At 41.0% G+C, this 13,326-nt stretch overlaps 2 protein-coding genes across 4 annotated transcripts; one reads left to right on the forward strand and one right to left on the reverse strand.

The window, feature by feature from the left end:
• Nucleotides 1-3,146: 3,146 nt before the first annotated feature.
• On the reverse strand, nucleotides 3,147-7,212 carry fbxo5 (F-box protein 5). Its single transcript, XM_046402967.1, has 6 exons — nucleotides 7,058-7,212; nucleotides 5,678-6,324; nucleotides 5,060-5,230; nucleotides 4,680-4,770; nucleotides 3,939-4,181; nucleotides 3,147-3,829 (listed from the first exon to the last, which is right to left on the reverse strand). The coding sequence occupies exons 2-6, from the start codon at nucleotides 6,298-6,300 to the stop codon at nucleotides 3,569-3,571; spliced, it is 1,389 nt and encodes a 462-aa protein (XP_046258923.1). The 5' UTR covers nucleotides 6,301-6,324; nucleotides 7,058-7,212; the 3' UTR covers nucleotides 3,147-3,568.
• A 1,571-nt stretch (nucleotides 7,213-8,783) lies between these two features.
• mtrf1l (mitochondrial translational release factor 1-like) lies at nucleotides 8,784-13,009 on the forward strand. Of its 3 annotated transcripts, none has more exons than XM_046402969.1 (9): nucleotides 8,784-8,869; nucleotides 9,330-9,827; nucleotides 10,115-10,194; nucleotides 10,350-10,454; nucleotides 10,787-10,865; nucleotides 11,292-11,455; nucleotides 11,984-12,101; nucleotides 12,253-12,389; nucleotides 12,573-13,009. In XM_046402969.1, exons 2-9 carry the CDS (start codon nucleotides 9,404-9,406, stop codon nucleotides 12,783-12,785), a joined length of 1,320 nt encoding a protein of 439 aa, XP_046258925.1. In that variant the 5' UTR covers nucleotides 8,784-8,869; nucleotides 9,330-9,403; the 3' UTR covers nucleotides 12,786-13,009. The 3 variants fall into 3 exon arrangements, with proteins under 3 accessions (XP_046258925.1, XP_046258924.1, XP_046258926.1); XM_046402968.1 differs by having other exon boundaries at nucleotides 8,788-8,869; nucleotides 9,014-9,827; XM_046402970.1 differs by lacking the exon at nucleotides 8,784-8,869 and adding an exon at nucleotides 8,942-8,962.
• The last annotated feature ends 317 nt before the right edge of the window (nucleotides 13,010-13,326 follow it).

Here is a 13,326-nt window from a genome sequence, read left to right on the forward strand (position 1 = left end):
AGCTTTGGAGCCGTACGGCTGACTGACATGAGGAAGTCACTGCGCATCAAGATCATCAACCTGAAAAACACACACATTGCTCACATGGTCCTGATGTTGTCCTGTTGTCATACGCCAACCCCCAGCCTCTATCCTTGGGCTGAAATGAGCTATTTATGCAAATAAATAAATAAATAAATAAAAATAAAGAGAGAGACAGAGAGAGAGAGAAGTGGAAGAGGTATAGGATGAGATAAAACAATAAGAATAGCAACAAAAATAAAGGAAACAGAGAAGGACTCATGGGACAAAGAAAAACATAAACAAATACATAGACACATAATGAAATAAATACAACACACTTCCCTGTCTTTCATTTACAATATTTCATTATAGGTGCATGCAATGCAGGTTCTGCATCTTGTGAAATAACTTATTTCACTACCTGTCTCTAACGACTTTTACAATTAGCAGCAGGTCTGACTGCGCTGGAGATGTGTGTCGGCGCGGCAGCCGATCAATAAATCTGCCAGATAAATGACCCTGAGTCCCTGAAAGGCCACAGGAGAGACTAATCAGCAGTTGCCACCACAACGACATCAGCAGCTCTGACGTTTTACAAAATAGTCCATTTAGTTCCATCATTGTGGCATTTTCTTACATGTTGGGTGTACAGCAGCTGCTCTTTTCTCCTTCACATCTGCTCATCTGGGCCTGTGACTTACTGTGAATCCAGCAAAGCAAGCTGCTGCTTTATGAGTGGATTTACATTTGTAGTCAACTGATGGACACTATATAGACAAAAGTATCCAGACACACCTCTTTATGATGCTGTTTTTCAGGGGTCGGTTCAGTCTATTACTTCCAGAGAAGGGAAATCTTAATTCTTCAGCACACCAAGACATTTTGGACAATGCTATGCTTCCAACTTTGTAGCAACAGTTTGTTGAAGGCCCTTTTCTATTCCAGCATGACTGTGCCCCAGTGCACAAAGCAAAGCTCCATAAAGACATGGCTGGATGAGTTTGGTGTGGAAGAACTTGACTGGCCCACACAGAGCCCTGACCTCAACCCCATCCAACACCTTTGGGATGAACTGGAACGGAGATTGTGAGCCAGGCCTTTTGGTCCAACATCAGTGTCTGACCTCACAAATACTCTGTCTGTGTTTTTAGAATGCAATGTTATTAAAGTCCCTGTTGGTATAATGGTCAGGTGTACTTTTGTCTATATAGTGCATGATGTGTTCAGGGCTGTATGTAGGGTTTTAGAAATATCAAGGTCCAAAAACTTGAGCTTGCTTTGGGAGCATGCAAGGGTAAGGGTAGCATTAAAATGTTGCACTAAATGATCCAAAGACAACAATCTGATTATACAGAAGAAGCTGAAATGATCAAAAACATCTGAACATAATGCTAATCCCAACCTAGGCACAGTGGGGAGTATCTACTCTTCCTTCCTTCTTACCTCTGTCCTTTCTTTTTCTCTCTGTCCCATCATCTTGTCCTGTATCTCTTTCTTTCCCTAAGTCTAGATGGGTTTTGCTGTCTTGAGACAGAGCCAGTCGAGCTCTTTCTCTCTGCTTCAAGTCTTTATGCTAAGCTAAGCTAGCTGGAAGCTGGCTGCTTCACATTAAACACACAGGCTGGCATTGATTTCATCATTTAACTGGCCACAAGAAAGTGAATAATCATGTTTTCCAAAATACCACATAATGTATTCCTTTAAATTAAATGTTGATCATATAGTGGCAGTTTATATGTAATGACATTTATGTTCATGTTGGCTACAAGACTTGTAGATGTAAATGGCAAAAGAGGGAATGAAGACAGTTACTTGTAAAGGTGAAAAACAGTAACAGATGAGCAGTTTAATACTTAACAATATCTTTCTTTTAATAGAAAAGTATGTTTGGCCTTAGAGTGTTAGAGATTTTTTTCACCTGCACTTCAAGCTGAAGTGAAATTAAACTACAAGCCCTCACCCATGAAATTTAAAGACTAAACATCAGACGGTACAGTGTTTCGGGGTGAGCGCTGTCACGTCACAGGACATCCGGCTGATCAGAAAATTATTTTCATGCAAGGGCTGGCACATGAATGCGAGTTGACTGATGTTTGCATGCGTCATCACAACAAAACACACACAGAACTGTAAGAGAGACAAATGGGTCATCCTGCAAATGTCAGAGGTAACTATCTAATGTCAGGGAGGCTATTTGAAGCTTCGTAACTCTCCCAAACAAGTGATGACTGATACGTAACATTTCCACATTAAAATGCTGAAGAACCACAAGACCTGTGTTATAGATTTTGACGAGCGGTGTACTTAGAAACCCGCAAATTCATTGAAGGAACTGTACGTTTCGTTTGGTGGCCTGTTGGTGGCGCCAGGCCCCTTCAGCCCATCTAGTTGCTGTAAAGGACAGGAAACACTGCACTTCTTTTGGTCTTCAGAAATTCACCCAATCTGTCAGAGTGCAGCTAAGAACTAACTCTTTTCTGCTGCAGTCCACAGGGGACGCTTTTCATATATCAAGTTTCTGTTGAATCCAAGAACTATGCATTTGACTTATTGCCTCTGCTATTATACTGGCTGTTGTATAAAAAACACAGTTTATTGCACTGTAATATGCAGCAGTTACATTGGATTTCAAAAATTCTATGAAAGAGATGGTTTAAAGGTAGAAAACAAGAAAGCCAGAGAAGGGAAAACTCCAACTCTGTGTACAGTTCATGCAGAGAGCCTGAGAGGAAGGAAACAACGCTGCCCTCTCAGGTTCATGCAGAGAGCCTGAGAGGGCAGCGTTGTTTCCTTCCTCTCAGGAAACAACGCTGCCCTCTGGTGAAGAAAAATCAAAAAAATCTCTGGCTGAAATGCTTAAATAATCTGGCTGAAGATGGTCTTTTCTTCATTACAATCAGAAACAAAAGCCTGGTTTGGAAAACCGGCAGCACAAACGGTTCTCATTTACAGAGCAGCAAAATGAAGTTGCAACAAGTTCTTTTCATACCATAATCAAAATCACAGGCATCTGTCTAAATCAGATTTTGCAAACTGCACCGTCTTGATAAAAGAAAAAGTGTGAAACAACTGGAAGGCTTTCAAAGTTAACTGAATGCACTTAAGGTTTCAATGTCGTGTCAAAGAACCACAAACACGCAAGATGAGTTTTATGAAACATCTATTTACAGGAAATACAGTAAATATGAACATTTAAAGACATCTCAAGGATCAACATTTATTTAAAAAAACATACAAAACTATTTAAAATACAATACATTAACATCTGTTTCATTTTAAAACATAATAAAACTGTACAATTTAAAGCTTAGTAGGACGCAATTCTTTCTTTTTTTGGCATCGTTTGTCGCTTACAGACGACAGCAGGTTTAGCCAGATGACACTTTCTGGTTGATTGTCCCAGCAGTGTTTTGCCAAGTGCCTCAGTCAGATGATTCAGTTCAACACGTAGCAAAGTTTAAATGACACATGCAGAAGCCCTTACAGGCTGAGCTTGTGTTAAAACTTTCCACGCTGTCTGAGCAAAGTTAAAACAGTCTGTGAATAAAACCTCAGGAAATCTCAGTCACAGGCGCCTGATGCTCCTCTTGCTGCGAGCGCTGCCCGGTACGAGCGGAGTCGACTTGGTGGATGGGATGTGGGGTCGGGGCCGCACCACTCTGCAGGGGGTGGAGCCATGGAAGGCCTCCTGACAGTGGGTGCAGAAGTCGAAGAGACAGCTGGGGCGTGTGCACGTAGCCCTCTGAGCCTCGGCCAAATGTTTCGCCGGTGAGCCGCAACGCTTGCAGGAACGCAGGGACTCGTGTTGCTTCAGATTGCTGGCGGCCTGGACAAGAGAAGCAGACGATTACAAACCTTCGAACCTTAATTCCAAAGCACAGGGATAAACCGATGATGAAAATACTCATTATTGCCACTCACTCACAAACACTCACCTGCATGTACTCATTGAAGCGTCTGCATTGGGAGTTGGGGGTGCTGCTCTTCTGAGAGGGGGCCGCCCGTCTGCTGGCCCTGCAGCTCAGTGTGGATAAGGAAGAGGAGGATGAAGATGGCGGTGGGGATGATGATGAGGTGCTTGAGGAGGCCAGGGTCTGCATGCACGACAGCACCACCCGGGACACAGCCACATCTCTAGTAAGACCGCAGCCCTTTTGTCTCAGAGATCTCCTGGACTCCTAAAGAAGAAAAGGGGAACACATTAAAAGATGAATAACACACTTTGTGTTTCTAAGCTTTTAAATATACATGTACAGTATGTACATATACTGTAACTTTACATGCAGTTTTTTTTTTTTTGCCGCTGCAACAGCCCAGTGCCCAGCAGGATTAGCCAATTCTATTTTAAAATGAAAATTTTGACAAAAGTCTGGAGTGCTGCACAGCTGCCAAACTGATGAAATTTGGATATTCAAGGAATTCATGTGTTCCATGTCTTTAACTGTTCACACGTGGAGCAAAAAACAAAAGCCAAACTCACAAATAGTGAATACAGATTTAGAAATGTGTGGCTGAAATTGGGTTTAAGATTGTTTTTTTTTTTTCTTTTTAAACTAAAGTTTAGAGTTTAATGCTCAACAAGAAACCCAAATGAATTCCAGAAGTCTAATTCTGGACACTTGTCTTGTGCCGGTTAGTGTGAGCACACTTGTATGGGTGTGTGTACATTTCCTTACCCTGAGTGCCTGCTCAGCTCTTTGACACCTAATCAGGGCTGCTGTATCCTCACAGATTATCTTCCTCCATGTCTTGCTCACTTTCTTACAGCTGTGTGATGAGAAAAAAGTGAACACATGATGAATATATTCAAGAAAACTATACTTCTACACTTCCATGGTTCAAAGGTCGTGCCTTAATCTTAGCAGACACCAAACCACTACCTGTCATCTTATCTGATAAAGTATCAACTTTGGGCTAAAATAGCATGTAAAATGACATTCCTACTTGTTTCTTGAAGGTACAGATTGTTTTATAGTGCATAGCAGTTGTTGCGTTTGATTTTAAGAAGACTAATAAAACACAACTTGAATCAAGAGCTGTGACTTTTGTATTTTACCTAATGAGGTCCATGTCTCCCAGCAGGGCCAGGATGTTGCTCAGGATGCTTCTCATGTTTCTGGCCAGAAGAGCTGAAAAGAAGTCGACATACTCTTGGCCCATCTTGCCTCCGATCACCCGATCCAACAGATGATCCTCTGCTATCTTTGTGATGATGCTCCAATCATACCTGAAACACGGGAGAACAATTAGGATTCATATATTCACTACACATTTTATTAAAACAAGGAACTAAACTTAAACGTGGTTGTGGGGTGGCTACACCGGCCAATGAAATGAGACCCCAAAGTATCTCTCAAATATGCCTGTCAGTGTCAGTTCTGGTAAAATTTGTCTCCATGAGGGTGAATTGTAGATCATTGGTGGTTTCACAACCTGAATACAGGGCAATGATGGAAAAAGACTCTTAAAAAAACAAACAAACAAAAAAACTAATTCCTTCCCCTACAGGGAAAAAGGTGCTCGGTGCTTTGCTTTTCGGCCTATAAATACAGACAGAACAAAATCTGGTATGTCTATTTGTCCCAAATTACTGTGTGTAAATGCACACAACAATTTTACAACAGAAAGAAGAAAAAGGCTTTGGTGTCAGTTATAAAATCAAATATAATCCTACCTCTTATTCTTTCGATAGCTCTTGGCAAGCCCTTCACACACCGCCTCTTGGAAGTTCAGTATAGGCAGGTTGACACTGTTGGATGACAGCGAACATACTGGTGTCCTTCTCCTATGATGACTTACAGGCGAGGAAGCTTCCACCAAAGACACTGGACAACTAGTGTTTGCGCTCCTTTGACATTTGGAAGGAGAACTCCTTGGGGATATTGTCTTTCCTTGATGTGTAGCAGCCGCAGAAAGCAGGAGGGTCGTGGATTTTCCCTGGATGTGATCGTCCTCTTCATCCCCACAGTGATCATCAATCTGACTGTTATGCAAAGACAGATAGCCGCTGTCTTCAAAGCCTTCTTCCAGAGTCCTGTCATGCTCTCTGATGGTGCTGTTTTCCTTGTTGTGCAATGCTCTGGTGTTGTTGTTGAGAGACGACAACAACACTGTGGTCACTCCTGCAGGTGGACACTGAGGTTTGATGGGGGTGGGCTCTTTGTCCACAGGGGAGCCTTTAAAATGAAGGACCTTTGAATCTGCAGTGGCCATAGCAGCGCAGCTTTTCTCCACATTGTCGACCTTGGTCGCATTGTAGCGAGGGCATTTCATGGTGACTTTCTTGCAGTGAAACATACACACAGTGCAGTATGTAAATGTCTGGACAAAAGGAGACAAACCGAGAGATGTTCAGTTTCAAACGTGACTGTGACTGTCAAACCTGTCGAGCAGCATGGCTTCCCTCATGTGAGTCAACTTCTAATCAAAGGTAACTACTAAGTTGCCTGACATGCAAGAAAGAAATAACACACGACTATATTATTGATGATCAGTTGTTAACATGGACTTCGGGTATAGTTAGAAACTCATCCGCCAAACATTTTGCAATTGAAATGATTGATTTTGGCGCGATGTGGATTTGGCGCAAAGGTAGCGGTGACGTGAAGATAGTCAGATAGGCGGCTTTTTTGCACAGACATATATGCAAGTTAGTATTTCTTGAATAATGAACATCTTGGTATATAATCTACTGTACTTTAATGGGTGACCGTCCCATGTCAAAGTCTTCAGTTAACGCTACTAAGCTGCATTTACGCGCGTATAGGATGTGTGGGGTTGGGGGTGGGAAGCTCGAAACTACAACCGTAATATATAATAAACGAGCTAAATCAAGTTAGTTCGCCGGATTTTATGCAATTATATATAGAACTCAAATTATTGTACAGAATAGTCTCGGTTCGTATCGTTAGTTGACATTTAATGCCCCAAGTCAATTGACCGAGCAAACCTAGCTAGCTAGCGTTGCTGACTGACCATCATAAAACATAACTAGTTAAATAAAAATTGACATTAGCAGTTCGGATGCTGGAAGATATTAAGCGAAGCCTCTTACCTTATGCTTGATTATCAGTATCCAAAACTGACACTTTCTTCCCTCCTTTTAGCCGCTGAGCTAACTTTCAGCTGAGACCCGCTCTGCACAAATTAAATGCTCTACAACTGAAAATCCGCCAGTTGTTCCTTTGTATTTAAAATCCGTGCGCAAATGGCGCTAGCCAATAGCAGCGAAGCGGATGTTTGTCCCTTTAAAACATCAGCCAATGGCAGCTGAGATTATTACAATGACGCCAGCCCGCAGTCGACGTGGTCCCACTGGTATTTTCCCTCCGATGTGAAACACGAATGAAAATTGCCTTTTCCGTTCGGTTACAGCGGTTTTAGTTTCTATGAACTTAAAATACCGAAGTATCTGAATTGAACAAAGCGATCTGAACTGGCGGCAACATAATATAAACAAGAATCGTAGTAGTGGAAGTGGAGATAATCATTCAAAAACCAAAGTAATAGTCTTAGAGCTCAATATTTCTCTTTGACGTATGTATTTCCGGCTTGCTGGGCTGTAAAACTGCCCACAATTCGCACTCCAGAGAATAAACATAACCTCAAGAACAAACAAGGCAGCAGCAGAATCCAAAAAGGATGAATGGCCTTAACTGAAGTTCGGTCAAGTTTATTGAGCACAGATTTTAGCTTAATATTGCTAAAAGAATTCATGTTCAATTGATCTAATTTTCACCTGTTGAATACAGTACTTAAACATCTATTGGGTGTTTATCATACGGTTTCAAATAATGTACAGTATTCACTTTTTTCAGTCGTATGTTCTGGTTATTACTGATATTTTTGAAATAACTTGTAGTTAGTAATGAATCTAATCTGCAGCTCCCTCGACTTCGTGAAGTTTCACAGTGAGTTTGTTGTTTAGCTGTCCTGCCCCAATTTGTAAGTTTGACATTATTGTTGCATATAATATCATGATTTGTAATGTCAAAAAAATGCTGAATGTTACTTCCTCTTTTAGGAAGTAACTTGTTCCATACTAACAACATTGCTTTGATGTAGATGATAAAGAATATGTATAAGGTAACAACATAAAGCACAGTGCCATGAAATTGGCTTCATGAAAAAAAAGCAGTAACTAGTACAGTAAAAAGTAAGAAAGGGTTACTGAAATAACACAAGAGACATTTCAAGTAAGCTAACTTTTCTTTTTCAATTCTGTCAGGAATCCAATTGTTTGGAAAAAAAACAACAAGATAAAAGAATGGTAATTGACAGGCAGTTCTGTTTACACCCCCGTCTGGAATGTGTGAAGTGGTTCTTTCACTGAAACCAGACAGGGGGGAGTTGTGGGATGCATGAGGTAGTTTAGATACAGAAACATTTCACCTTAATTGTATTGTCTTTGTTGTCTATTACAGGCAAACACAACACAGGTGCACAAATTCAAGTCATTCTCAAGTCAAGTCATAGCCAAACTTTATTAGGCCTATGCTGATGTTCAGTGTACAACACATTAGGTCATATGTTCATTTGCATATAGGTTGTACCATCACACACTCATTTAAATCAGTAGCTGTGTCAGTAGCAGCGAGAGAGAGATCACTTTAAGCCATATAAAAGTTCATTAAGTTAAAGATCTTCTATCTATTTTTAGATATTTTTTTAATTACAGTATTTATAGGACTAAGCTTTTTATTTTTTTTTTTTCCATATCCGTTAGCTTTTTCACTGAGTCTGAGTAGGATTTCTCTTTTATTGGAATAAGTGAAACAAGTTCATACTCGGCAGTTTTTGTACGGCTTATGTAGTGCGCATGCGTGTTGCTTTCAATATGGCTGCGCCCTAGAGCAAGGTGGTAAAGGTACAGAACTCTTTATAACGACTATTAAAACCAGACAATTTCACAAAATTTGTGAATGTAAACTGCTTCGGTAGAGTCACACCGATGTTTAAGGTAAACGGAAAACCAAACGAGGAATTCAAATGCTTTTATTTCGTTATGCAGGTTGAAATCCAAGCCCTTAGTCGCAACAACGCAAGGGAGCAGCCAACTACTTCACCAGCTTTTAAAACCCAGATGTAATTTTTTGGTTGACCAGTGACAGCCGTGATCCATAGGAACATCGTACACAGCCTTCTGTGGTTGTTGACGGTTGTTGCCAAATTTGACATTTTATGAAAACACTGCGTGTATTACATCCACGCCTACTTCAGGACCGTCTGTATTGGATACAAAACATCTCATAATATAGCAATTGTAGGGGCTGAAATAAAATCATATCATTGTTTAAGGTGACTGTTAACTGATCCTTCCGCTCTAGAGAGGAACATGCGCCGAAGCACAGTCATATCAGGATCCATTTGTTCTGTCACACGGTGAATCTCTCCCTGCAAAATGGCTTACAGAAGAGCTTCTAAGCTCCTTCCGAGAGGAAAGGAGTGCATCCTCAGCCTGTGGATACCTCGTTTTCAAAAATCACCAAATGCTACCAGTCAATCTATTAGATTTCATGAACACAATCACTGTGGCAGAGCTACAAGAGCTCTTCACACTGGTACAGCGTTGATGGTGGCCAAGTTACTGTCGGTGGATGAGATTTTTGCCAAGAGGTCTATGCAGGAATACCTAAAGAAGATGGAGACAGACTACAGTGAATGTTTGAGAGCAGTCGACAGCAGTCTGACAGAGGACCAGTGCAGTGAGGATGAACTGAGGGCCAAGAGGATCAAAGTGTCTCTGCTGGCCCCTCTTATGCAGAGCATCAGGGAGCTGGATGCCAAACAGAAAGAGATTGCTGAGACCGAGGTGCTCCTTAAAGGTGAGACTGCTCTGCTGCTGCCACATAGTCTGAATGAGGGTATTTGGTGGAATATATCTAATTACAATGCAACATTTGTTTTCAAACAAGAGACAGTTTACCTGACAAATAAAAGTATTTCACAGTGATGCAAAAAAAGCAGTTTAGTATAACCAGATATTAAAGGAATGGATGGCACTGTCCAAGTTTTGACAATATTTATGATAACAGATCATTTTTGCATCTCGTTGTGTAAATCGCCATATCGCATAACTTCGGTTCTTTGTATGTTTTTGTTTTCTTCAAAGATGAAGACTCAGCCCTGCGAGAACTGGCAGAGATGGAAAGAGAAGGCTGCTTGCAAGATATTCAAGATCTTCGTAAAAAGGTAGAACTGGGACATTTCATTGTCACGACAAGCCGCCGCAGTATAAAGTAACTAAGCAGAGGAAAAGGATTTGTTATGCAAACTTTAACCAAAGCTTATGTCAGACCTTGAGCTACTTGCTGTGTTTTGTTCCTGTAACTGCCTCAACCAACCAGATCCTGGACCTGCTGATTCCTGAGGAGGAAGTAGACCTGAGCGACCTCGTCCTGGAGGTTACAGCCGGTGTCGGGGGTCAGGAGGCCATGCTGTTCACAGCTGAGGTCTGCAAGTGCTTATGTGCATTATTTATTACTTTATAACCTCTTCTTATTGTGATTATGAACTTTAGAATAATGACTGAACAAGGAAGTAACAGCATATTTACTTAGAGAGAGACATATAAATACATTTTATTTTAAGTTACACACAAACACAAAGACCCATAATCATTGATAGTCCGGGAACACCTGACCTTACAGACACAATATTTGATTTTACGTCAGAATATCAGAAAGAAGCTTAGAATGAATAAAGACAGAACATGGCAAAGAGTGTGAAGGTGAAGAAATCCTCCAGCATTCTCTTTGTATTTACCATCTCCTCTCCTCTGAAGGTGTTTAACATGTACCAGGGCTTCGCTCAGCACCACGGCTGGTACTTTGACGTCCTGGAAGACATGACCAGTGAAATAGGTCAGTGGATGTTCGCTCAATGCATAACAAAAGTTTTTTTCCCAACGTTTTTCATTTTTCACTTATGTTGTTTTGTAAGTCATAGTGGCTGATGCATAGCAAGTAAAACTGAAACTGGCTGTCTGTGTGAAAGTAGGGACAGGATGATAATAAAATAGAGTTATGTGTGTTAGCTAGAAAATTATTGCAGTGACTTACAACAAACACAAGGGGGACCCCATGCCACAGACACGTGTAGTGGATGCTGTGTTATGCCTGCATGTAATGTCACAGAAACAGACAGTTGGAGAGTGCACACATTTAACCCATTTACATAGACACTATCAAAGTCCCTCTTTTCGATAGAAACATCTGAAATAACTACACCATTGCCTTCAGCTGGCAGTAATATTCTCATATTTGTACTTGTTGCTCACACACAACCAGGCGGACTGCGTCACGCCTCAGCCAGCATCAGCGGCCCTCAGAGCTACAAGAGGATGAAGTTTGAGACGGGAGTCCATCGAGTTCAGAGGGTTCCCAAGACTGAAAGACAGGGCAGAATCCACACCAGCACCATGACTGTGGCTGTACTGCCCCAACCCACTGAGGTACAGCTCTACATGATGAACGGATGGCACAAACACAAACAGCATCTTCATCTCTGTTGCTTTCCTACTAGCTCTTGAAACAACCTGGTTTTTCGACAGGAATCATTACAGATCAAGTAAAGAAACACTTGCAGAGCGTGTTTGTCCTTAATGTGATGCATTTCCTGTTGAAATGGGCTGGAAATGGCATGTCATATTTCGCAGAGAAATTTTGTGATGGAAGGACTGAAGCAAAGGATTTGTATTTTAACCTGCTCTTGAACATTTTAATATCAAAATAAGTTTTGTATTTTTGGTATTATGAAAATCAATAAACTGCAAAACTATGATGAAAATGTTTTTTATTTTGACATCACTGTAAAGTTTTGCCTCGTTTGCTCTGATTTCAGTTTCTTTTTTTCATCTGTCTTTCCATTTCCTATTGGTTTTCAACACTGATTTACCATGCAGGCTGGACAAGTAGGATTATTGTTCTGCTCATCTGATGTTAATCTAGATGTAAGTACATTGTTTGTGTGTTCTTGTCAGATATCTTTCACAATAAACCCAAAGGACCTGAGGATAGAAACTAAGAGAGCCAGTGGAGCTGGAGGTCAACATGTCAACACCACAGACAGTGCGGTCAGAATAGTCCATCTGCCTACAGGTAAATAAAGTTTAACAACATTTAGTTTAAGTGGGGTTTCAGTGCTCATCATTGTTTGGTCAGACGACATGGGTCTGTCTTTCTCTTGAGTAGAAGTTAAGACTGATGCCCACATAAGAATACTACTTTAATACTTGTTTGTATTTGTTAGGCGTTGTTGCAGAGTGTCAACAGGAGCGATCCCAGCTGAAGAACCGAGAAAAAGCCATGAAAGCTCTGAGAGCAAAATTGTACAGCATGAAGCTGGAGGAGGAGACCAGCAAACGCTATAACCAGCGTAAAATACAGGTGAGATACACGGTACACAGTGTGTAATCTGGAGACACTCAAGTATAATATAAAATACAGATGCAAGTGATTTGCATGTGTTACTCAAAAAAAAACTAAGTTAAATTTAATTAACCAGCCAAACAAATAAAGCTCCTCAATGTGATTTTACTTTACCTATTTTTCTTCTTTTTCCTCATCCAGATTGGCACCAAAGGCAGGTCAGAGAAGATTCGAACCTACAACTTCGCCCAGGACCGTATCACAGACCATCGGATCAGCATGACCATGCATGACATCAAGAGCTTCCTGCTGGGAGAGGATCTGTTGGACGAGATGAACTCCTCTCTACAGGAGTTCTCCAAACAGGAGACACTCATGGAACTGCTTGGAGAAAATGATCAGGAAGTCTCATGAGTTCTGGCTTTGAGCTTGTGGAAGGATATTGACATTTCCTACTCTGCATGAAGTTCTGCAGGAAAAATCGAGGAAAAGGACCACGATAGACTGTAAGGGCGACCAATGCCCGACTTATCCGAAAGAAACAAAAAGCAGACATTTTAACTTTGATACTTGTGTCCAGGAGACAGTCAGTGTCAGCTCAAACATAACAGTGGCTAATAAAATGTTTCAGCTAACAACATGCGTTTTGTTGATTATTCATTTAAAATAAGTGGCAGCCTGCTGCTGTAACATGCAGAGATTTTGGATTTGCTCCCAGTGACAACAGCAGTGGTGAGTTCAGGTGCTGATGTTGGCCAATAGGACCTGGATCACAGTTGGTTCCCAGTTTGTCCCAAAAGTGTTGGATGTGCTTTAGTTCATTGCTTTGTACTGGCCAGTAAAATTATGCATAAAATTGGGAAAACAATTTTTTTATGCTGCTTTTATGCACTGAATTTTTTTTTCCCGAGGCACCAGACTATTTAAGTGCACATAAGTGTGAGATAAAGGCTAA

This window comes from Scatophagus argus, chromosome 10 (assembly GCF_020382885.2).
Source record: "Scatophagus argus isolate fScaArg1 chromosome 10, fScaArg1.pri, whole genome shotgun sequence".
Classification (NCBI taxonomy): domain Eukaryota; kingdom Metazoa; phylum Chordata; class Actinopteri; family Scatophagidae; genus Scatophagus; species Scatophagus argus.